Below are 25,958 nucleotides of genomic sequence, written 5' to 3' on the forward strand. Positions count from 1 at the left end.
ATAATATACCAGCAGTTGACTGTAATTTATTGTATGCATTTAAAATTGTGTTTTTAAGAGCTGTGACACTAACATACAGCTTTCATTTCTAATTAACTATACATATGTTGCCTTGTAATAGCTGTTTAGTTTTTATATTATATGTATAATTAAAGTTTTATTGTTTTTTTTCTTCATTTTTTTTGTCCAATTAAATTATCTTGGTTTCTTTCTTTGCATAAATTACTGAAGTATTAGGCTATCTTCACTTAAATGGTGTATACAAAGTTAAATTCAGGCATTATTATTTATTTGTTGAACTGTTTCAGGCCGTTTTGTTTGTAGATTAGATTTAACCCTTGTGAAATATAAAAAAACCTCCACCATGAGTTACGTCAGACAAAGTAAATTCCGCCACGTTTACGGACAATCTTCAAAGTCTGAAGGCACATTCACCAACATCAAAATTTCAAAAAATAGTGCAGACTCTAATCTATGTTCTGTTAACCCAAAGTTCATCGCCATTGCTGTTTCTGGTATGGGTGGCGGACCTTTTCTAGTTCTCCCTCTTGACAGGGTTGGTTTGATTGCGACACTTTTGGGTTTGGTTTTAGAAATTGTTCTCACATTGTAACCTTGTTTTTCCAGGTTGGAAGACTAGATACGGACTACCCTATGGTGAATGGACATTCAAACGATGTTATCGATTTGGCATGGTCGCCATTTCATGACAACATGGTTGCCAGTTGTTCTGATGATTGTACTGTGAAGGTAACATATAGTTTCCAGAATGTGTTAACACCAGTATATTTTTATCTGTGAAAAAATAATGTTTCAAATAAAATATGGGTAATGTAACACTAAAAATAACTTTCTTGGGGAAAAGTAAGCGTAAGAAACATATGTTACATTTTAGCTTAATCCAATCAAAAAAAAGTTCAATAAGTTGTAAGTAGGGAATTTGGTCAATTGCCTTTCTACAATATGCAGACAGAGTACACTTTTTCGTCATATATATCAGTGCAGCTGGTGACAAGAAATAGGCCATATTGGCTAGTGTAACCAGCCAATGGCACTCAAGTTAGTTGGGAGTAACAAGCCAAAAATCCATGCATCACCTATTCTGTTCAATGCCATAACTTGCACACAGGAAAACCGTATTTACAGAAATTCAATAAAATATTAATGCTATTCTTTCAGATTTGGTTGATACCTGACGGTGGTCTAAAAGAAAATTTGACGGAACCTCTGAGAGATTTCACAGGCCATGACAAAAGAGTCAACATGCTTTTATGGCATCCAACAGCTGAAAACATTCTGGCTTCTGCTTGTAATTTACTTGATCATAACATTTACTTATTCTGTTCAGATGCAACATCCAAGCCTGTAAAATTTAGTTGCTAAATCCCATTACTTCATTAAGAAAATAAAACAATGTCTTAGTTTTTGGAGGTTATATATGAATTTTTCTTTTTTTGGCTGTTTCACAATCAAAAAAGGACCTGTACAAAAAGTAAAACGTTATGTGTCTTTATACTGGTTTTGCTGGTAACCTCAGATTACAGTTTGAAGGAATTGTTTTACTAAATCCCTGCTTAAACTTTGTAATATTGGTACCTGAATTCTGCTTTTGGCATACACCATATGTAAATATATATTCCTAAAGCTGTCATTTAAAATTTGTTGGATGTGTTATTATTTTTAATCATATTTCAGGTGCTGCCGGTCGCCTGCTGCTCTGGGATGTGGAAGCTGGCACTCTTGTTAGGGAAATGGAGTTTAGTCCTACCTTCATTACCTGTTTATCATGGAATTATGATGGCTCTTTGCTTGCTGCTACAACGAAAGACAAGCGCCTTTTGGTTATTGACATTCGCCAACAAGAAGTTGTAAAAGTAAGTTAAGCTTTTACAATGTAAATCTTTGGCATATGTGTATTGATTTTTAGTCAAAAATGTTATTGTTTTATGTTGTAGGAAAAAAAAGATTTTTGCCTCGGAGCTAAGCCTGGAAAGTGCGTCTTCTTGAAAGATGGAAAAATCTTTACAACTGGTTTTGGCAGGATGTCAGCTAGATGCTATGCACTATGGGATCTGGTAAATATACTTTTTATCATGTACAATTTATTTCCCACTGATTGCTATTTTTTCCTCTAAACGGAAAGTTTTTTCTATCCTATAAAACTATGTTAATTTCTATACAATGACCTCATAATGTTTGAGAAGTATACATTTAATAGTAGAAAATGATTATTTTACACTGTTTCACTATTTTGTGTAAGTTTAAAGTCAATTTAGTTGACAATATTACAGTATTAGTCTATTAATTGACAATAAAATCCTTTTTAGAAAAACTCAGACAAACCACTTTGTGAGGAGACAATCGACAGCAATAATGGTGTGTTGTATCCATTCTATGATCCTAACAACAACATCATCTTTACAGTGGGCAAAGTATGTAATGGTGCTTGCTATTTTCAGTTTACAATGTGTTGGTTTACATGTTTTGACAATGGGATTAATACCTAAATGTAGTGGTGGGATTCAAATTTTTGTCAGTCGGTTCTGTCTTAAAAGTCATATTTTTCAGCCGGTGCTGTTACAAAAAGTCATATACAGTAACGTACATTAAGTAATGTTAACCGATTCGCTGTTCTCATAAAATTTTGTGACACTGTTCTATTGAACCGGCTGAATCCCACCACTGCCTAAATATTACTAAATTTTATATGCATGCTTAAGGTAATTTAAAGTGTGCTGACAGACTCATATGAACGCAGAGGCAAATGTTTGTTTAACAAGTACAAATAAACATAGGTTTCGTTTTCAGTGCTAGTTTCAGTATAGGTAAGCTTAAAAATTTTTTTTTTCGGGAGTGGGTCTTAACAGCACATCCAAGTAGTGTGTGATAAATAAGTTTTAAAACTTCCTGTTGCAGCTGGTACCTGCTTGTGTTACATTGGCAGTGTTTATGTTATACCAGTGGCCTGTTTCCTGCTAGTTATGAGGTATTGACATCCATAAAACATTTGTTTTGCATAATGTTGTTGCTTTACTTTTAAGTTAGGCCTGATATAAGTTGGCACAAAGTTATACATAACAAGGTAATGAAGTTTTTTGATGTTTTTTTTTTATAGGGTGACTCGGACATCAAATACTTTGAAATAGATGACAAACCACCCTACATTCATTATCTTAGCTTGTTTAAAACCAACAAATCTCAGCGTGGTGTGGCATGGATGCCTAAAAGAGGATTAGATGTTATGCAAAAAGAGATTTTCCGGTAATTTAGAAAGTTTATTTACAAGCGTGTGACTGTTATTTGTGTTAGGTAAATCATGCCCCAACAAACTACATTTAATTTAAGGTTAGGTGAAGTATGCAAGTAAGGTTTTAAAATGTGCAACACTTTGTTACAGGGGCATCCTGTTGGCATTTTTTGCTCACAGCAGCCCACGTCTATTTTAAAACAAAACTTGTTTCCGTGTTGTCAGCCTGGTTAAACCCAAGCGATGGGCCATGCAGTTAGTCAGCAGATCGCAGTTGCCGGTGTGTGGATCGCTTTTATACCTTATTTGGCTACGGGCGTGCAGTCTATCTGCACAGGAAATTAGCTCACAGGAAGCTATTGACATCACATACAGCTGAGGGTGCCAGTATAAGACATAACTCAACAATAAATAAAAACTTGTATTGAGTTTAAAGTTGGCGTTCTCAAAAGGCACTCTATGTTTTGTCACAAATCAAGCGAGCCATTTTTTCATGATTACATTGGTCTGATTTTAAAAAAAACCTAATACGATACAAATGAGTATTGCTCTTCCAACAGTTTTTATCATAAATAATCAACGTTTTTGGCAATAAAAACTTTTGGAAGAGCATTACTTGTTGATGCATTATGCCTGGCAGATATTGGTTATTTATGGTGCAAGTTGCATGTATGGCATAAAAACCAGCTCCTAAAGTTACATGGTATAACTGCTGTCCAATGCCAAATGCTAAACTAACTAAATACCTTCTCCTAACTATGTGTTTAATTTCAGGTTTTACAAGCTGTGTCAGTCTGACAGCAACTGTGAACCAATTTCCATGATTGTCCCAAGAAAAGTAAGACAAAGAATCATATTAAGTTCAATTCAAACTTAGTTTCTAGGTTTACCAAAACGACAAATGTTCAATCCTGTTGCATTACTGTAAAAGGCAGCTTTTTGTGAAATTATATGCCTAACTTGTATTTACAAACAGTCACATGTTTGCTAAATAGTTCTTTACTGTATGGAAACGGAAAGTTGTAGGCTTGGAAATGTATCAAGCAAATACGGAAATTTGCGTATGCATTCCACAGTAATTCATTATAACTGTTTCCAATAAGGAAGCTCCAAAACTTTTTACATTTACTGACTGATGCAAAGTAATAAACACAGTTGCTATATTTACATAATATCTAAAGCAATGCAAATGTATGCAACAAACTGTTTTGTACATAATGATCTTAATAACTAATATGTGGTGAATGCTTAGTGACCAACTAATTCGGTATAACATCTTCAATAGGCCTGGTATACTATGATTTCTATACAAGTGTGCTGTTAACGCTGGTTTGCATTGATGCTTCAGGATTGATCCCAGATATAAAATAACTAACTTAATTGTGACACTTTTTCATGTAATGACCCTTATGGCAGCATAACAACAAGTCTCACAATTTGTTTTGGGCATAAAAAATATTTGTTTTACTTATTCATTTGATGACATATGTTTTGTTGTACCATAGTCCGAACTCTTCCAAGATGATATATATGATGATTGTCCAAATGATGAACCAGCTTTGACAGCTGCTGAATGGCTTGAAGGAAAAAACTCGCCTCCCAAATTAATGTCCTGGAAGCCAGGTACAGTTTTTCTTGGTTAAGCTGTGAATGTTTTATCTCAATACAGATGAAGTTTGCTGAACGCTACTAAATGACATCAAGGGCAGAGTTATTTTAATTATCAGTAAGACAGTTAGGGGTGAGGTTATGTAGATTTACAGTAGGTTTAAAACCCCAAAAGTTAAGCAATTGGTACTCTTTAGTGCAAGCTAAATGTAAACCCAGAGCAAAGTTAATGCCACATTTACCGTATTTAGTAAATTTTGTATAATGTGTGAAAGTTTTTAGGATTTTGTTTTGTGTGTATTTGTGATATGTATGATATATTATATACAGCAGTACATATTACTATATGTGTTTTTGGTGTTACACAAGTTAAGCCTTATAGTTAAACCATTGTAGTTATACCTCTATGGTTAAACAAATGGCTTAAATCAATATACAAATGGATTTAAATTAAAGTTTCTGATTTAGCAGCTCTTGCGTTTGGACCCTCCTGTATCATTTATTGTGCTTTAGAATACGTTTTGTTAAACAAATCACAAAGCTCCTAAAAATTGTTTTGAAAAATATAACAAAAGAAAATGAATAAATTGTTCATGTTAACATTGTATGGAAACAGATGAAGTACCTTCTTGTAGAAAAAATCTTTATTTTTTTGCTAGTCATGTTGAAAGTAAAATTTTGAGTAAGAAGCATCTCAAATGCCTTGTTTCTTGTCCTTTGAGGCTTAAACAACATTTTTTTCGCTTTAAACCTAAATAAAAAAATCACAAGTGGGTTATTTATCCATGAACAAATTAAGCGTTGTCCCATATTTCTTGAGACTTAAAAATCTGTGCTTTTGTAACAAGTATGTTAACATTTTTTATTGCAGTGTATGACGAGATGAAAGGAAAATCAAAATCTAATTCAGGTTCAGTTTCAACTTCGAACAAACCTCAGAGGACTCTCTCAAAACTCCCTGCGAGATCACAGGTGCAAGTTAAGAGTCACGCCCAAAACGGAACCCAACTTCCTGAAGTAGGTTGCACCTCTCTTGTTTTTTTGTGTGACTTCCACCATAAGCCCTGCCTCCATATTTTTTAGTACCTCCGCTATCCAAAGTCCCAAATTTCTCTTTTAAAATCTGCTACGGCAATCATAAATTTGCAAAGTTTAAGTTATGCCCCAAGGGGGTATGGTCCTAAACTGTGAATGTTTATTGTAAGGTCACTCTATAGCAGTGGTTCTTAATCTGGGTTTGATAGAACCCCAGGGGGTCGGCAGCGCTGAATCAGGGGTTCGGTAAGGTTTTTTAATGTACAAATACTTGGCAAATGTGTTAATCAAACTATAGGGGTATATAGTTGCTAAAAATAGCAATTTTTATTTGCTGGATGGCAAAATATAAGAAGGTTGCATTGGTTATGTTTGACACAACAAAGAACAGTGTGTGCATTGTTCGTAACCAGCAAAACAACAAATCTTTTTTGGCAGCAAAAACATATGGCCAAAAGCACAAAATGAGTTAGAAACCTACTTGTTGGGGTTCGACCAAAGGCTGAAGAATATCATAGGGGTTTGGCCATGATAAAAAGGTTAAGAACCACTGCTCTTTAGCTTTATATGTTGCAGTTGTTATTGACTATAACTGCATGCCTACAATGGTAGTGCATTTTTAGTACTACCCTAATATAAGACTGTACTTTATGTTTAAAAACTTCTTTTTCAAGTAAGTATTGGTTGTTAAAGAAAAGGTCATGCATCTTGTCAGCAGAACTCCAAAGTTAACGTCAGGTTTTCAAGATGAGACTTTTAAGAACCCTAAGAAACAATAGTTCTATGGTGTGCTGTTGTTGCATACAACCTTTGACAAAAAGCGTCCAACCTGTCAATGGTGATATGATGCAGAAAAAAAACTTTGGGGTTTACTTCTGAGGATTAGATTTGTAAACTGCCTAGAACCCGGTTAAAAAAAATCAAAGTTGTATTTTCTAAGGAAATATTATACCATAAATGTTCCTGACTGTATGGTCAGGCCAGAATTAAACCTGTTTTATTCAAACTTAAGCCTGAACCATACCTTAAAAGCCTGACCCAACTTAAGACTCTAGTGCAGACCTGTTGGCCACTAATGTACTTTCTAATGCACATAATATTTTTATTACAGGGCTTTGACATTACCGAATTGCTGGATGATGTCAAGAAGCTGAAGTCGACCGTCCGTAAACAGAACAGGCGCATCGCAAAGCTCGAAAAACAGCTCGGGGATGTTGTGGCGGATGATGATGGCAAAGAGGATGGAGAAGAAGAGGAAGAAGAATAGACTCAAAGCAGCTGGGAGATAACACAAAGCTGCAACAGTTTATCTTTGCTATTGGTTCTACACGAATTTGCTATAGTTATTTTACGCCCCTACTTTTTGGCCTGCTTGTCCACCAGGCATGTCGCCCTTCTACCCAGATATCTATACACCGTTACATTTTGCCCCCCTCCACTCCCATGCTCGAAAATAAAGATTACTGAAACGGCCTGATCTCCCCTACCCGCTGTTTCACCACAATCCAGCACTTTACCATTAGAGGTTACCCTGTATGTATATCTTTGTGTAATTGTGAAGTCGTGACACAAAATTAAAACAGCCATCTTTCTCAACGCAGCATCGTATATCTATTTTCTTTTTTCCCTTTGTTCCCCTGGAATTTTAGCTCCATAGATAAACGGAAGCAAATAGTCTCCCATGTGGACTTGCTGCTGCCGTGAATGATCACATGACAATCTCATGAGTGTATCACGTAAACCGCAAAATTTTTTGATCACATGAAAAATATTTCTGGCCAATTAGTATTTCAGCATTTGATTTCGCCAAAAAATAGCAGTTAATAATGTTAAAAAGAAAATTTTCTGTGATTTATCATACAGAGTGCGATTAAACGAACAATGAAATCGGTTTAAATTATTGCCATTGGCAGGGTAAATGATTCTTCCCTTATGTTACATTAAGTTTTGTTTGTAAATTAGCTCTATCCTGTATATTAGCAATATTTCTTGTGTGTCAACAATCGAAATACTTTTGTGTTTGACTGCTTGCTAATTAATACCACGTGGCTTCTACCCTGGCCCACACAAAACTGGTAAAATTTCGCCAAATCCCAAACAGACGAAATCCGTCCGTGAACAAATCGATTTTCGTCTCTGGGGGTATTCCCCTCGTGCGACCAAGCGCAAAAAAGTAACGAGCATCAAGTGAAAATCTTTTTGACACGCCCTGTGTTTGTGTGCACCCGTCTTGCGTTTTCATTTTTCATACGCCATGTAACCTTAACGTACGCTTGCACTATTAACATCCAACCCCCCGTTGTGTTACCCCTATAAAGTGCCCTAGAGTGACTTCATAATAAGTTCCCAAGTAATCGACTGCCTTGTTTGTGTTAATTCTCGAGATTACAAATAACCAACAATTTAATATTGGACTTGTTCATCTATGACGTGTTACGTACATGGCCGCTTGGTGACGTCACGTACGTTCGTCTGTTACGTCACAGAGTGAGGTTGTCGCATTTGCACGCAACAAACGACAATCCATCGACTGTTCTCAAAAGTAAACTACCCGATTCCATGTAATTATGCAGTACACACTTTTGAAAGAGCAACTTGCTGTGACGTAACACTTGCGTTCTGCCTTTTTCGCGCGTGACGTCATTTGTGGTCACGTGCTCCTGTGTGTAGCCGTGTGATCTCTGCACTGTCCCCCTCCCGTCTTTCTTTTGTATTTACTCAAGGCGTTCGCGACGGAACGAAATCGTGTACATTCGGTGAATAAATAAAACAGCAACCGGAATATGCCGCTGAATTTACCACTCGATGTCGCTGTGGTCAATGCGCTCTGTATGGACGGGAACCAATTTTGATCTGCTACGTGGACGTGTTTTCATCACTTATTGAATTGGGTATTTCGTCTCGGTGAAACAAGCGGTAGCAACATAATTTAACTGAAATGTTTGACAGCCACCATGAAGCGCAAATTTGCTTTTTTAGTCAATTTTACGTACATTCAAGTTTGCGTGGCGTGTTTTTTGCCACATTCTTTCTGAAGGAAAAAGGGCCGAATTTGATTTCCTAACTAATCCTTACCGAAAATAACTGATATTCAACCTAAAGCGGCGATTGTTACTGTTTTTTTGTAACAAAGCGCGTAGGAATTCGTGTTAAACACAATACAAGTATATTAATTGATATTGCACAAACTTTCATTAAATTTTCAAGAGGCGTGGAATAAATCAAGCGGCAGAGGTGTGTTACCCACTCCTTTACACGGGGTCGAGAATGAATACAAGCCAAACCCATGTTCCATGGTTTTGACTTTGTTGTGCGTCTGTGTCCAGACAACCAAATTTTCATCAAAAGCGTGGTATGGACAATGGGTAATACCCCCGCCCAGGATTCATTTCTCGTTTTGAAAGGGAAGCGACTATTTGGCACTGACGCTTTGAACAAACAGTCAGAAACGAACAAATTTCGGGCAAGCAGCAACAGTTTCGTTATGGCTACAGCAGCAAGCGTACAAAAGCTAGGGAAAAGAAAAACCGACGATGGAATTGGACCTTCATCCTTGGTGTTTGTCAACGCTAAAGTAAAAAATGGAAAATGTGTAGAAATCAGCTTTCTGGCAGTTCACGTTCAAGAGTTTGAGATTGCAGCAAAACCGAGAGTGGTGGACAAACTGAGACTGGGGTTTAAATCTAAGCCGTTTGACAAGAATGCTGCTGATCAAATAAGTGGTTTTGTCAACCTGCAAGCCGCACCTGTTTGTTTGTTGGTCGAAGCCGGCAAGGAAAAGCAACTCGAGGTTTTAAAACAAAACCTTCAATTGTGGGATGTACACTTGTCGCAGAGTGTTGTGTATGCATTTTACAACACTGCTGGTGAGGATGCTAACAAACCTGTTTTTGGCAAACGAGCTCGTTTCGCAGAAACAAAGAGGTTGCCTTCAGACATGGATAATGTTGTCGCAATTGACTGGTTGAAAAGAAACCAACCTGCATTTTTTCGAGCTCTAGCAGTAAAATATTTTTCCGCCTTGAAATGTGAAGACATTCTTTCCAGTCCGTCTGGAGCTTCAAGCCTTGATGATGAAACTTTGGTATTTCTTGATTTGGAAGCAACAGGTTTAGACACACGGAAAATCACTGAAATTAGCATGATGGCTGTTGGCAAACAACAACTTTTAAGATGCGCAAAAGGTTTTATCCCGGATGATTGCGACATGCTAACCCTTGTTGTTGATCCGTCAATCGAAATTAACGCATATGCCTCTTCGATAACCCAACTCACTCGCTCTACCATTACCAGAAGCAAGAAAAAATCTTTCGACCAGCAAGTAGCTTCAGCAGTTTCTCAGTTCCTGCTACGACTTCCGGGTTCTGTGTGTATTGTTTCCCACGCGGGAAATAGATTTGATTTCGATGTTCTTGGGAGTCATTTTAGGGCACACCGTAGCATTCGGCAGTCTTTAAGGCACATTAAGACATACGACACATGGATAGCTTTCAAGAATAAACGAGGAATGACTGGCCGACTTGGTTTATCAAATTTGTATTTACGATGCTTTGGTGGTTCAGAACCGCCGAATGCACATTCTGCCGAAGGTGATGTCATAGCCTTAATGAAAGTCGTCTCTTTTTACCCCGATGTCTTGGGTACTATTCTAAAAGAAAGCTTTTCTAAGTTTTTCTAAACATTTGTTCACCAGTTTTACTTTAAAGAGGTTCCATTATTATTCATGATGTTGGTTGAACTTATGATGGCCTGCCGTACTTTTCCGTACTGTAACCTATAGTCACTTAGTAACCTATTACGGTGTTTTATTGTACACAATGTTTAGAAAGTGACGTATATGTATGCTCTCGCGCTGTAAATACATTTCTTTTAAACATGACTTTGGTGCTTTTAAAGTTTTACGTTAAACTCGGCAACTAATAAAATATATATATTTGTTGATCAAAACTACACTGAACACAGAATCAAAACCGTTGAGGCGCCATTTTAAAATTGAATTTGAGACAAATATATTAACTGTACAAACTTGTCGACTAACAGTTCTTTTATGCTGAGGCAGAAACTAAACAGCTTTATATGATACTATTCTAATAGGCAATTATACACAGTTGTGTTCCGACTAGTTTTGATTTATGACTATTTTTAATGGGACGCCTGCTTTAACAATATTGTTTTATTAGGACGAAGCCCTTTGCCAACAAAAGCGGTGGTATTCTATGGCAAATGTCGGTAGGCTATACTGCTAATCGAATTGTACAAAACGGCCAGATGAGGGCGCTGCAACTAAGGTTAAGGCACGACTAAACACATACGCAGGTTTTTTTTAAGGTTTGGTTTGGGTGACCGCTAAGTAGTTTTAAGAGACCGCAAGTGTTTCATTTAAATACCAAAAAATAGCCATATTTGCTTAATTTCCAAATTTTTGGGACTGTTTCGGTCCCCCAAAACACCTTAAAATAACACTGCACATACGTACCCCTTTTCTTGCACGAATACAAAGTCATTTGTTAAGAGCGTTCGTTTTTACCTTGTGTAGTCATAAACCTGCACGCACAATCAGAAAATTGTACTAAGCAACAGAAACACACCGACGAAAAACAAAAATTTTTACCCATAGAAATCTTATATTCGTTTGGGTCCAGAAAATGCATGGCGGTAAGTAAAAGTACCGCAAAAGAAATGAATACTTTACTGCGACGTTAATACACGTACAAAACTTTTGGGAACAAACAAATCTCTAATCTAAATAAACAGTATCTATGCAATATAGCTGTTTTTGACGGGACAAGGTGTTAGTTCTTCAGCAAAATACAAAGAAACGGTATAATATATGTCCAAAAGCCAACGGGTCAGTTTATACGAGGCCTTATTGAGCCAAAATCGTGCATAGCAAAAAAGGCGTAAACAGGCAACGTAGAGCGAAAGCAAACACACGCAAAACGCTACTGATGCAAGTTTGTTACAACTTTTTCGGCGCCTGCGTTGCGAAACGTGCAAAAACATTATCAGGGGAAATTTTTATTTGGCACTTCAAGATTAGTAAGCACTTTAAATGCATTGTTCGAATGCACTGCCGATGATAGTCCTCAAAAAGTTAGTTTGCCGAGTTTTGGCTTAAATTTGATACTGTCGATTTAAAGCTAAAATTTCAGCCAACAATTTTTTTGATCATTGACGTCATAAAAAGACTTTTAAAGGATGTGTATGATGTCATAGCGCTGCAAACAGTCACAATAACAGAGTGGGTGAGCCGCTTGTTGCACAGTCATGGTTGTATACAAGCATTGTTTGCTGTAAATATTTCGGAAACAAAAACACACATTTCACTGGTTGGTAATGCATTGTTGTGTCACAACAGGAAATTCGTTCAAGGGCATTACACATCAAAAATGGTATCAGCGCAAAAACAAACCGTGCACTTTAATATACCAGCTCTGATAACAATAGGTCCAATGTAGAGATTTCCAACCTGTTATGCATAGTTCAGAGGTCATTAAATGTAAACATTTTAAATTCACTTCATTTATTTAAATTTTACACTACGAATGCACGCTTTTTTGTCGGAAAATAAACATACATTTTTGAAACAAACGTACAATCAAATTCGTCCAAAAAACTGTAAGTAAATTTTACGTGTGGTCACAAACTTAACAATTTTTTATTTGTTAGCACAAAAAGGTTGGGAACCACTTGTTTGACGAAAGCTCATGTAAACGTACAAACACTGCGACTACCAATTGAGTTTTGAAATGCGAGTTTTCAAAACAAATCGTTGCGCTGACACACTAAAAAACAAGAAAATATTTGAGTCATTCACAGGACAAGTGCATTCTACCGAACCAGTTGTAACTCATACAGTGCATATACACGTAGAAGCGACACGTACACTAATAAATTTAGTATCAGTTGTACTGTAAAATACAAGTAACGCAACATGCTTTATTTTGGGGTCAGTTGCTCCTTAAACCAATAAAATGACATCTTTTCATGTACTAAGTTTTCATTACAACTGGTCGCTGCAAAATTGGTAAGCATATCACAAATGTTTGCTTTTTAGCCCTGTTTTGGGTTTTGTTTTAGCATGACAAAAGGCACCAAACACGCTCAGGTTTGTGACGAATACAAAAACGCGACTGTGACGTCATAGTCAGTTCTGAATATGGATGGAAAGATTGCATTGTTTGCGAACGTGTAAGGCGAAAAAAAATAAAGACAAATGGTTAATTTGAGTATAAGGTATTTTTTGATGAAATGGCCGGACATGGGTCGATTACAGCGCACACCAATTTTTTTAACCGAAATCACTTATTATTTAATTTTGTTTAACTTCAAATTTCTAAATGTTGTAAACCTGACACGAATATACAGTAAACCCCGCTTAATCTGGACCCGTTTGTCCGAATTGGGCGAAGATCCGAATTAATCGATGTCGAAAAGTTAAAAAGCCTTGCCAGATTAAAAACATTTGTAACTCGACTTTTGTCTGAATTAGGCGAAGAACAGGATTAACCGAATCCAGTTCAACCGGGGTTCACTTTAATTGTTAAAAAATAAGCCAAAAAGAGCTTGTATATAGTAAGTACACTCCATTGCAGATGGTTCAACAATAGCTGTTGTCATCACAGGTGCAAGGTGTCAAATATACAGTTAGGTGGGACTTTGCCTAGGTAGGTCGTCTGCAAAGAATGTTTTCAGTATCTATGTGCTCTCTGGTGGTTACTCAAATGTAGCGAGGTGCAAATTTATTTCGTTAGATCATGGGGACTTTTGGGTGTCACTGAACCTGGGTGAAGGTCCTACACCGAAAAAGTCCCTCTCTAACATGTTTTCTAAGCAAATACAAACTTATTTGTGTGTTAGTAAGCGTTTGTTAAGTGTTACAGCCTTTAGTCTTTATGAAAAGTTCAACATAGGACCAACTTATGTGCTTTGGTTTAGTACTTTTTTTTGGTTAACATGTCTTTTTCGCGTATGTAGGGCTCCATGGTTTGAGTCAATGCAGCGGGGATACAAGTTTCGAGATGCAGTTACGACAATTCTAAGGCGTACAGCACAATGTTGGTACATATGTCTCATCACAAAGTGTATGCATTTTGTCCGCTAAGGATGTTTTAATACCTAGACTGTTTCATTCGACATTTAACAAACCATAAACTTAAATCTTTTCAAAACGTAAGTTCACCTTTTTGTGTAGTAAAAGCAAGCATTGTGACTCAATAATCGTCGTTACGTCATAGTCGCGTCATGAATAGCTACGTCACAAGTCGGTAAAATAAGCAAGCGAATGTAAGCAGAACGAAAGACGGAATAAGGGCCCAATGCATAATTCGGTTGGCGCTGGAGGGCGCACAAGAGCGATGCGAGGAATATATGACGATCGCAGAGAAAAACAAAACACAATGGAGAGAAATAGCAAGTGTTTTTAATCTAGAAAATGAAATTAAATGACCAAGTGTTTCTCAACCTTAAGTCCGCGGCAAACAAAGTTTATTTAGTTCGGTGTTCTTACTTAACTCTTAACATAGACCTGAGCTGAGTGAATAGCTTAAGAGGAGTCAAAAAATATGTGTAGTTTCATGAATAAGCCAACAATGTACGATATATGCGTCGCCAATTTCTTCGATACTCTTGAGGCTCAGACCGAACAACACCAGAAATATAATTCACGCGTCACAGTGACTTCATCATGGTGGGACAGGTGCATATAAAAAAAAATCTACTCGCCATTTTCACTAGATAGTCCTCACCGTTGGTTTTCCTTTGGGCATATCACTACGAAGACAGTGCGGTCTTTCGCTTAACCCTGTGTCCCATTCCCATTTCTCAAGTACCCAGGGTAAAAATTTTGCAATATTTTTCTTCTTACGCCCATAGTCACCCCACAAGTGCATCCAAATCGGTTGCGGGTCGTTTTTCGGCCATCGGGCCTTCACAACGTTTTTATCGCCCCTACCGAGCTTCTGACGTAATATACCCGTAACCCATACGTCATCCATGGGTAGGAGCTTGGTGACGCGTGACATGTCGTACAGGCCCTTTGTCATGGCAACGGGCATAATGTAAAAGCCTCCGCCGCAGTACGAGGGATAATGGTCCACAGGGTACTCTTCGGGTGAAACGTACCATTTGCTTGTGTTGTCTCTATTGGGTTCGACCTGCTTGTCCACGTAGTATATGCAGTATATGGGAAGCGACCGCCGCAGCTCAGTCATATCGGGAACCCGACTGAGTTTGAGTTCATAGTACATCTGAGTTTTGATCTCGTATTCGAGAAAGTCCATTACGCTTGAAAACTTCACTACGAAATCGTCGTCGGCAGACGCGTATAGGTAGTCGCTTGGGAGATACGTTGAGGCCCATTGCATTGCCGTTGCGACCTTAATAGGCATGTTTCTGTACATAAAACACATTGAGTTACAGCAGTGGTCGGCAACCGCCGGTCCGCGGCCCAGTGCCGGTTCGTTACCGGGCCGTATACTTTTTCAGGTCAAATGCTTTGAAACATTTTGCCCATGTATCTCGGGGATGATAACCTAATTTAGGCGTTTTATTGCTAAATATTTGTAGTTCTTTTAAGGCCGTTATCAAGTTTTTTTAAGGTCCGTTATCAAACTTCAGGTTCAAAACCGGCCCGCATTACAAAAAGGTTGCCGATCCCTGAGTTACAGCACTGTTGCTTGGTAGTGCTATCGTTAACAACCGACACGACAGTTAACTGACAAAAATGTACCCACAATTTTAAGTGCATGGGACTGCACGCTATTGGCACTGCTGTTTTGAAACACCACCGTTAAACTACAAAACAGGAAAGCGTTTAAGCAATGCATCCTATGGTTTAAGGGTAATTTATGCATCAACACAATGAAAATCACTTTAACCATGTGCCATGTCTGTGATACTAAACTAGATGCGCTTATACTTTGCAGAATACGATTAAGCTTGTAAACCTGGATGTATAAAAGCAGTTATAACCACTTCGGTACTGTTACAGCGTTGTTGTTTAATACATAGAATCTCTCAATTTAGTCAGTACTAATTAGCTCACACCATAGGCGTAGAGTTTTAAAAAATACCAGGGGTGCGCCGTTCGATCTTCCAAAAACGATGCCTATACCATGTACAGTATCTGTACCCGTATAAGACCAAATAACGACAGCTTTTACGTGCTTAAGCATGTAGTTTCTATCACATTAATTTGCGAATAGTCACTTGGCGCCATTTCTTTGTGTTAGATTGGAACGTTTGCTGTGCGTCTAATAACGTCTGATGTAACGAAAGGACGATTTGCCGAATCAGCCACTTTAACAACGATTAAGTTTAAAGTAACGTGTTACGGCGGGAAATAAAAGTAAAGCAATTCACGTTTTAAATATAGCCGGCTATGTATTGTTGACGCTTAAACTTAGTTCACCTTGGACCAAGTTTAGGCCGTTGCAGAGCTTTGCAAACAGACATTAAACTCGGCTTAGAAATCAATATATTAACTATTTTTATTGCAGGGAGTATTGCGACAAATACGTTAGTCTATGTTTATATTGCATTAAAATGCCTATTTATTGCCAAACAATTACAATTGTTACGTCTCAACCGACGTCTGTTCGATCAATGGCGTGAATGCAAGCGCATTTGTTTAGCTGGAAACACGTTTTAATTAACCGACGTAACTTGAACAAAGATGCGATTTTGACGTTATACAAAGGATAAGGCCGGGGTGCGCGGCACCCCCGCACCCCCGTACTCTACGCCAGTGGCTCACACTCTAATCAAGTAATTAAATAGGATATAGGTCGCTATAATTTCAGCAAATACAAATATGTATACTGTATAGGTATTAGATAGGCGGATATATGGTAAACGGATAAGGCGTGGTTCGCAAAAGTTGTGGGTTGCCCAGTTTCCCACATACAAGATAATACTCACTTAAGACGACAGTCTTTTAAACTTTGTACCCGGAAAATGTGGTTACTTACCGCTGGTGACTGGAATAGTTAGATGCCAAAATACAATGAAAACCGTGAGCTTACTGCATTAACATTTCAGATACGCTACTATCTGCTAAGCTCTTTTTATCGACGAAATTTTAACATGCGCACTTTGGACACTCGTTCACGTGGTTTGAAATTGCGATGACGTAATTGGTGGTAGTTTTGCCGGTTTGCTGTGGTTTGGCCGGATATGCGTTTGGGAAACGTACTCACGCACAGTGTTGCGCAAATGCTATGCATGAAAGTGTCTATATACAGTGCCATTGCAAAGGACAATATGCCGTTTTCATTTTGGTAATTAGCACCCCAAACAGTTATCACATACGCTTACTAGACGTGGCTATAAAAGAGATATCTTTATATTCAGCATATATTTTGCTGAAGTCGGTGTATAAAAACTTGTAACGAAGTCGCTAAGCACCTCAATGACGTCATACATTACGTCGACAAATAGTGACGTCACTAATCCGTAAAGAAGAAGTCAACATGTAGTGACGTCACGAAATAGTTTTTTGACCAACATGGCAATGCGTTCACTGAATATTTATTTACACATGAAAGACTTAACTAAAATACTCGTCAATTTTAGAAGGTGTTTTGCATGTGTAAGCCAAAATAAAAGAACAAAATGAAGCGATTTTCAAACCTGTAGCCATCGGGCCCGTCGTACTGGAGAATGTCGCCGTACATCCGGTTTTCCTCCTCCAGTTGTTTTTGAACTTCCGGGTCCTCAACAGCTCCGATGATAAATACTTCAGCTATCCGTATTTGGTTGAGGTAGAGCAGTTTGCCCCAAGTTTCGCGGACTGCTGCTCGTCGATTGAAGTTGGTTGCGCTGGATTTGAGGACTATAACAAGCGACCATTTAGGATCTGCAAACAGAGAAGAGTTGTTTGAGCTTTTTGTTAAGACCAATGGTAATATTTTGCAAACTGAAGCCCCTGTTTTTAATGCAGTGGTTCTTAACCCGTGGGAAATTTCCCGACAGTGGGAAAATATGTACATGCGGAGGTAAGTTGTAGTGGTAGTTACAGTGTTTAAATTGTGCTCGAACATCTAAAGGCCATAAATCTGAATGTTTGGTATCAAGGTTAGGTATTTCAAATCGAACAAAAACCATTGTTGTTAATGTGATTGACTTTAGTCCATTCTATCCATTTAAATCCAGTCAAATCTTTTCAATTAAACAAAACTCTCAAATACAGTATAGGGCACGAAAAAGCTCTTGCTTGTTATATAACGAACTTTGGGTTTAGTGGTGTGTTAGCGGCCAGTTATTTCTACACTTATCCAAACCCAGGACATTAAGTATGTGGCAAAGCAAATCACTGTCTTTACCAACTGCAGCCTGCGGGCGGTCCCGACAGATTATCTGTGGTTTAGCATACTGAAACGATTAGGCTTGTCACTCAGGACTATTCTCCCGAAAGACAAGCTATAGACAGGATTGCATACATCAATGCGCATCATAAATGTGTTTTTCAATCTGGTGTACGTGGTTTGCAATGGTTTTGAAAAATCAAACCACATTTGTAAACGGCGCGCTCAACCCGAAATTTGAAGGCATTTGGGTGTCATAACATGAGATAATAATAGACTGTGAAATAACACCTGCTGTCACGTATGACCGCGGAACTCGTTTGTAAACTACCTACAGCGTCCAAGAGCCGACAAAAAAGAAGTTTGGTCAAAGACTAGCTCCCATAGAATCAATAAAAAAACAAGAAACGTCCTTCCCAAACGGTTTCGTTCCTGTTAAGCTACTGTCTGATTTTACAATACCTTATCTGCGCTTAGTGCTGTGGCAAAATTTATTTTAGTAGTCACGTAGTCATTTCATCATCACAATTCCACATTAAGGACACCGAAAAAACATGGGCTATCATGTCAAGTGTCCAGTCAATCAATCACTTAGGCTAATTAAGTCGGTCAGTCAAGTTTCAGCAATTGATAGCAGATACTTACAATATAACTCTTCATTTCGCATATGAACGCAGTTGGAGCCATTTACGGGTTTCCCAACATCCCCTAATACTCGCCATGGGTTTATAGTAAATGCCATCGGAGGGCGCGGAATCGTTAGGTTGTTTGCATAGATTGGAGGCAGGTCGGTCACTGGCCCGCTCATTGCCTCTCGTTCGCTCCTGTAGTGATGGAAAATGTAAAATGTTTGTTACAAATATCATTAGAGTTATGGTAAATTTCCAAAATTCCATTTAACCCGTCGGTTACTTGCCATAAAAATCTGCTGGAAGAGCAACTACTGGTAAAAAGCTATGCCCGACAGAAACAGCTTATTTACATTTGAGCCCTTTTGAGTAGTTTTTTTTAAGGATGCGTGCGGGAGAAAAATAACCAACTGTGTCTTGAAATTTTTGTTTTACACTTACCTCATATATCAGGAATTATTGACCGAGTTCGTGTGTTTATGACAAGCTAAATACATTTGTGGCCAACAACATTCGTATACTCATCAAATTTAGATAGCAAATGAATTTGTACATTATTTGCTGGTTGTGACAGCAAAATGTGCCGCAAAAAACTTATACAGCATGTTGGAAACAAAAACGTTGGAGGTCTTAAGGAAAATAAACCGATAAATGCTTTTATTCGGCCAGTCTGGTACCCTTCATGTGTTTTTAATAAAGATTAATGAGTGTATATCTACAACATAGTTCTTGTACGTTGCGTTCGTGTAAACCAGTGGTTCTCAAACTCGGTTTTTGGGGCCGCATGCGGCTCCCAACTACTTATTTTGCGGCTCGCACCAGACCTCAGAAAACCACCAAACATTGCTATTTTAGCTTTCAAAGTCATCTTCTTTAGTGATTTTCCAAAGGTTTTATTTTTTGCGGCTCCCTACACACTTAAAAAATACCATTTGGCCCCGACAATAAAAAAGTTTGAGAACCACTGGTGTCAACTGTCCGATGAAGTTAAAACATGATTATTTTCCGGATACTTACTCTCCGATTCTTGCGTCCACTTCATCCCCGTAGTCCAACGAAATATCTACGGCTGGCTCTCGGTTGCTATGAAAATCACGTATACGAAAAAACGACCTGAAAACATGTTAGATGTAAGTTCAAGACTTAGCCTGTAGACTTTCTTCGGTTTCAGTGCTATTTTGATTCAATTTGTAGCATAGCTGTGGGAAAACTCTAGGCCGTAACGCCAAAATTGGGCAATAAAAACTCATTCAAACTCAGCAGTGTGAAACTAACTGAACATGAATAAAACATGAACAAATTGGCATTTACTTGTTCTGTAAGTCAGACTTTAAATTTTTAATTCAAAAAGACACTGTTGGGCAAATTACCGTTTACAAACATGGAAAGCAATTTGCTCTCAGACAAAACCCACTTAAAACACCGACCTAATTACCCTGTGCTAAAATATTTGAAGTTCTCTGTACACTGACATTCCAGGTCATATCGTATTCGAATGAAATTTTTTGAACTACAAATATTAAAGTCACTTTGCGTTGTTGTTTTTAGCTGCGCAAACCAATACACTAAACAGTAAGTTTCAAAGTGTTCCAAGCTGTATGATTTTCGAACAGTAAGTTTGTGAATTACAAATACATGTTTAATTAGGTCATTTTTGCGTTGGTTTCTGATTTTAACTGCGCAAACCAGTATACTAAACAACAAATTTAAAAGTATCCCAGATTACGTGGTTTTCGTTTGAAAAGTTCATCAATCAAAAATTATAAGGCTCAACCAAGTCAATTTGCATTATTGTAAACGCTTTTACTTGCTTAGGGCGACAGAGCGTTAGAAATAGAAGATAAACTGGTTTAAAATTCGAACCTAAAACAAGAGGCGCATCGTGTGCAGGGGGAAAAATCGCGCCCGTTACCCGTAATCGCGATATGGGCACTTAACACTGCTGTTCGTATGAATTATTGATACTTGTGGCCCCGCTATTTATGTTTTCAGTGATAAGGACGTATGGCATCGAAGCGCTGCTAAGCGGTCGGCGTTTCAACCCTTTCCTGTCCAGGCCTCTATTCTAGAATGCCAACCAATCAGATTACCAAAACTACATGTATTGTCGGTTGTCGCAATAAGGTGGTTAATTATAGATCAAAATTAACGGCGACGAATAGGAAATTACGTTTGATTTTATAGTAATGATCAAACTGGGTAATATAGTAGATGTGCGACACGCATTCTGTTGGAATTATGTCTTTTGTCACTACTTGCAAAAACTGTAAAACCGTATCACGGTAAGATATAAATACGAAAAATTATGAAAAACTTTGGTTGGAAACAATTATGTTCATATTGGCCAATTAACATATTGACAGTTGTTTCCATACTTTTACCGCAGGGGTGTCAAACTTGCAACCCACAGGCAACATACGGTCCACCGAATAAATGTTGCGCGCCCCGCGGAAAGATTGGTTTTTGATTGAAACGTGACGCTATCTAAACTGTTTTAGTGCAGTGCCATAGCGAGCGATTGCGATTCTTAGTTGGTTTTTTGAGCAGATACATGCACTCGTTGCTTTTTGCAACCATACAATGCGGATATAGAACTACTTGCGAATTTTACTTGGTTGTCAACTATGCCCTTTTGGTTCGTAACATGTAAAGACAACTTACCGAAAGTGCCGTCTATCGTTTGACCAGCATGTTAGTTGCGTTGGGCCCACCAATGATAAACACCCCCTGTTACGCTGTACTAAAATGACCAAGTGGTATTTTTGGCTGGTAAAAACATTCTGCGCATGCATGACAAGGAGATTACAGTGCAAATTATTGAAATTTAAATCTAATGCATATTTTCAACGTAATGCATATTTCGTCCCCCTATACCAGTGGTTCCCAACCTGGGGTTCGCGGACCCCCAAGGGGTCCGTGAGATGGTTTCAGGGGGTCCGCGGAGGCAAACATTTGTAGTAGCATTAACAACAGTACAATATTTTTAAGTTCCCAAACCGTTTTTACAATCCTGCATCTGAGTACCGTACAAACTGTTTATCAAACCCTTGGATCAGGAAAACTTCGATTGTTACCTCCATTGTGACATCACAACACACATTAACAATATAACTTATTGTGCTTTGTTTAAAGTATTGAACACCAGAAAATTTATCTCTTCGTTGCATTGACTGCTACAGTACAGAAATGTATTGAGATTAAAGGACTGTGAAGGTTGATTAAATTCTGCCCCCAAATGCGAAAGTATAGTAACGTATAATGCAGGAAACGAAAAACATAACAAGACTAAATTACGTTGGGGGTCCGCGGACCAATGAAATTTGTAGAAGGGGTCCGTGACTACAAAAAGGTTGGGAACCACTGCCCTATACCAAACATATATCGCTTAAAGTCATATACTGGAAAAATATTTGTGCTTCATTTCCACAATCGCAGATGTATAGAGCGCCTGGTGTACAAAAACAAAACTTGTTTGTTGTTTCTGGAGTACGTGGAAATTGTTACCACAGGTTGAGTTTAGGCCTATTGTGGTTATCGTTGCTTAGCACAGCTGAATACGCAAAGCAACGGTTGATTACGTTTGTGAGTCACGTTGCTATACTACAGTTTAGAAACATTGGCGCGGTTATTCAGTGCCTCTGTATGTTTTGATTGACGGTCGTAACCGCTTTTGTTCTGTTGCCGATGTTATACCGAACTCGTTATAAACACGCCTGGAATTACTTTCAAAATTATCAAAGGAAAATACAAAGTCCTACGTGTAACACTGACCCCCATTTAACCTACAGATTTGGAAGCAAGCACGCGTTTACACTCGCAATAAATCTAACATGGAAATCTCTGTTGAAACCTGATATGTTGCGACATAATTGCGACAAAGGCGGTTTATGGCAGATTTTGCGAGACGTGCACTTGGTTTTTGCGCAAAACCTCAAACAACATGATACTTAAAGTGGGGCCCGGTTTATAATTAGCTTATTTTTGGTCATTTACATTTGCATGTAAACACGTGCGTCCATAATATTGTCATGAGGCAGCGATATATGACAGCAATACAAATTCGGAAAACCAGCCAACAATTGCTTGCTTTGGCTAGTGTTTCGTCAATGGTTTGTCCGGTACGTGTCATTTGTACAATATTACATCACATACCGGTTGAGAAACATACCCCCAGGCGAACAGATTAAATTAACGTCATTTAAAAGTAGGTGACATTTTGGCGGTGAGATTTTTGCATACAAAGTGCCCATACTCTCGTAGATCAGGGCATTTTATTGATCATTTGTTCTAAGTTATAAGCGGAAATAAGGGCCTAAACATCAAAGTACAAGGCCAAAACCCGGCCTGTATCCGATTGTTGTTTGAAAAGCCAAATTAGGCCCGAAAGTTTGCGAAATGCCGGTAAACTGCTAATTAGGCCTGAAAGTTTGGCAAAATGGTGCCGAGTAACGTATCAGGCCCTAATCAAACCCATTCTATTGAAACTCAAGCCCGAAACAGGCCCTCTGTGATAACTTCACAAAAGCATGAACACTTGCACGAGTACATACCTGGCCTCAAACTTCACTTTTTGTATGACGGGAGTAAGAACAAACAGAGTATTAATGGAGAAAACATAAAAAAGCATCATAAACGAAAGGAGAGCGAGAATTCTCCTTTTCTTTAGCTTGAATACGCGATGATGGCCTCGAAAGCAACTGAAATAAAAACGAAACGCTGTCATTAAACTACACAATAATAAATCAAATTGTATTTCTCAAAAGTGCATTGCAAAATTAGGAGCAGATATGGAAATTGGGATCCATGTGATTGTGTCGAATACTTTTCAAAAGCTAACTGAGTGGTAATGGCGGTGTAGCGTTATTTCTCGGCAATTCTAAGTCATTTGACCCAAAGGTTCCGCTGTTTAGTTTTCAAACGTTGTGGCTTTCCATTGAAATTGCTGTACTCTATTAAATATTACTAATTTGAAATGAAAAAGGACCCAGTGGTATCCAAAAGCATTGCTATTTTGCTGTGAGTCCCAAACAACCAAATTTACACCAAATGTAACCGAATTCAAGTTTTACCGGCCTAAATGGCATATTAAATACGGTGTAGCTGCAGCGCGTAAATACGGTGTAGCTGCAGTGCGTTCATCCATTATCCACCAATTGTACCCTTCAATGTTTTGCGCTCCATAATGTTTTAACGTTGCGCAGCTATTTCCGGCTTGGTGATTGTTTTAGTGCTTTTGTGTCGCTATGTTCACCTAGCTAAATAAACTCATCTCATTACAGTGCGAGTGTAAGTCTTAGGCCATTGAAACTCTTAAGTCAACAATCAATTTTATTAACTTACGTCAGTGGTTCCCAAACTATGCGAAATGTCATTAGGGGTGCCTCAAAAAATATTGAAATTAAAATCAATCAAGTAGAGTAGTAGTACCAGGTGCTTAGACCACTAGGCCAACGTGCTCCACGTCTTTGAGATGTTCAACTCAGAGTTGCAAGCGGGCCCGAAATCTGAGCCCGAACCCGGCCCGAACCCGAAAGTATAAACCCGAAGCCCGGCCCGAACCCGAAACGTTTTTGAGAAGCCCGTTTAGGCCCGAAATTTTGATTGACAGGCCTATCCACGAAACCATTGCAACAAAGGATGAGAAAGAAGAGAAAGACAACAAACACAATGAACAATAGTAGACAATGGGGCAAACAATACATAGTTTCCGAGGAGGGTGGGCATTAGGTCAAAGCCAGAGAATTGTTGCTTAGCTGAGTGATTTTATTTAAAAAACAATGGCGGGCACGGAACGTAAAGTCAGGCCCGTTTTAAGCCCGTTTTCTCACAAATACCTAAGCCCGAACCCGGCCCGAAAAGCCCGGCCCGACTTGCAACTCTGGTTCAACTAGGCTATTTAACTATGAGAGTGACCTGTATAGCGGCTTTATGACCTCATAGTTAGTGCCTTTGTCAGCTAAAAAAATTATTCAAATGTTCGAAGTGCGCCAAATAATTTTTGTTTTTTCTAAAATGCGCCTTAAAAGAAAAAAGTTTGGGAACCACTGACTTACGTGCATGGTGCAAGCACAGTCTTTCGCAGGGGTTCGGTACGGAGCCACACAGGTGACTTTGAAATTCTTTCCACCCAAAGACTCGTCAGTTGTTGATGGATGCTTCTGGCGTTTTGTCTCACGTCCAAGTTGTTGCACGGCAGGAGCCGCTTGTTAGCACATACAGTCATTTAAGCTAGAAACTACATAGCTGTAAAGTAAGGCATAATATGTTGGTCGCGACCCAAACATGCGTCGCGCAGGGTCACAAAATGGGTCGCGCTGTGGTGATTCAATTCTGCCCAAACGAACTTTGTTCATTTCAATTTTCAAGTATTTTTAATTCTCAGTCCTGACTGAATTATTGTATCATAGGCATTTTATGTGGCTTTATATTAGTAACCTTGGAGTAGTGCAGCATAAGTAAATGGTTTTCTGAGAGTTTTGATAGCACCGTAGCCAAAACAGCCTCACTCGACAACGCTATACAGCAAAATGAACCAATCAGATTATAACATGCACACAATAGCCTTCCAATTTTCTATTATGCACACGGCGATTGTAACACGTTAACACGGGGAATGATAGGAGGTTAATCATACGAAACTGAACTTGGAAAGTAACAGTTAGCGTTGATAACAATTCATACAAAAATAAATTTTTGTTGTTTGAGGCTTGGGTCGCAAGATGTTCATAAAGCTCAGATTTGGGTCGCGGTCAAAAAAGTTTGAGAACCACTGTTATAGCTTGTCAGACATTCTTTGTCGCATGAAATTGAACTTGCCAACTTCACTTTTTGTAAGCTGCTGCTGATAGGACAGGCATGACATCAACCTTATAGAGCTGTTTAAAAAAAAACTCAAATACAATTGTCAGAAGAGCCCTATAAGGCTTCACTTTTTGTGTGAAATAAATACTGGACAGCAATAAAATAAAACATTTAAACTGTAAACTACACAGCGGACTAGATAACCTTGCCAACAAGAATCAGGACACCTAAAACTGGACGGTTAAACTAGAACAGTGGTTCTCAACCTTTTTGCCTTTGCGGACCCCTTTTGGTACTGTCAAGCTAATCGCGGACCCCTTTGAAGGTTTTGGT

At 38.4% G+C, this 25,958-nt stretch overlaps 3 protein-coding genes across 3 annotated transcripts; 2 read left to right on the plus strand and 1 right to left on the minus strand.

Moving 5' to 3' along the window:
- Positions 1 to 287: 287 nt before the first annotated feature.
- LOC145213818 (coronin-1C-like) lies at positions 288 to 8,672 on the plus strand. Its single transcript, XM_080082226.1, has 11 exons — positions 288 to 556; positions 628 to 750; positions 1,180 to 1,309; positions 1,696 to 1,874; positions 1,956 to 2,075; positions 2,328 to 2,432; positions 3,116 to 3,261; positions 4,022 to 4,085; positions 4,753 to 4,870; positions 5,727 to 5,872; positions 7,002 to 8,672. Exons 1-11 carry the CDS (start codon positions 365 to 367, stop codon positions 7,155 to 7,157), a joined length of 1,479 nt encoding a protein of 492 aa, XP_079938352.1. The 5' UTR covers positions 288 to 364; the 3' UTR covers positions 7,158 to 8,672.
- Positions 8,673 to 8,743: 71 nt separating this feature from the next.
- On the plus strand, positions 8,744 to 10,769 carry LOC145213819 (uncharacterized). Its single transcript, XM_080082227.1, has one exon. The coding sequence runs from the start codon at positions 9,177 to 9,179 to the stop codon at positions 10,566 to 10,568; it is 1,392 nt and encodes a 463-aa protein (XP_079938353.1). The 5' UTR covers positions 8,744 to 9,176; the 3' UTR covers positions 10,569 to 10,769.
- A 672-nt stretch (positions 10,770 to 11,441) lies between these two features.
- On the minus strand, positions 11,442 to 25,090 carry LOC145212601 (uncharacterized). Its single transcript, XM_080080775.1, has 6 exons — positions 24,878 to 25,090; positions 23,375 to 23,521; positions 19,842 to 19,937; positions 18,841 to 19,019; positions 17,522 to 17,747; positions 11,442 to 15,283 (listed from the first exon to the last, which is right to left on the minus strand). The coding sequence occupies exons 1-6, from the start codon at positions 25,045 to 25,047 to the stop codon at positions 14,623 to 14,625; spliced, it is 1,479 nt and encodes a 492-aa protein (XP_079936901.1). The 5' UTR covers positions 25,048 to 25,090; the 3' UTR covers positions 11,442 to 14,622.
- Between the last annotated feature and the right edge of the window lie 868 nt (positions 25,091 to 25,958).

The sequence above is a fragment of the Phallusia mammillata genome, chromosome 2 (genome assembly GCF_965637545.1).
Source record: "Phallusia mammillata chromosome 2, kaPhaMamm4.hap1.1, whole genome shotgun sequence".
Lineage (NCBI taxonomy): Eukaryota > Metazoa > Chordata > Ascidiacea > Phlebobranchia > Ascidiidae > Phallusia > Phallusia mammillata.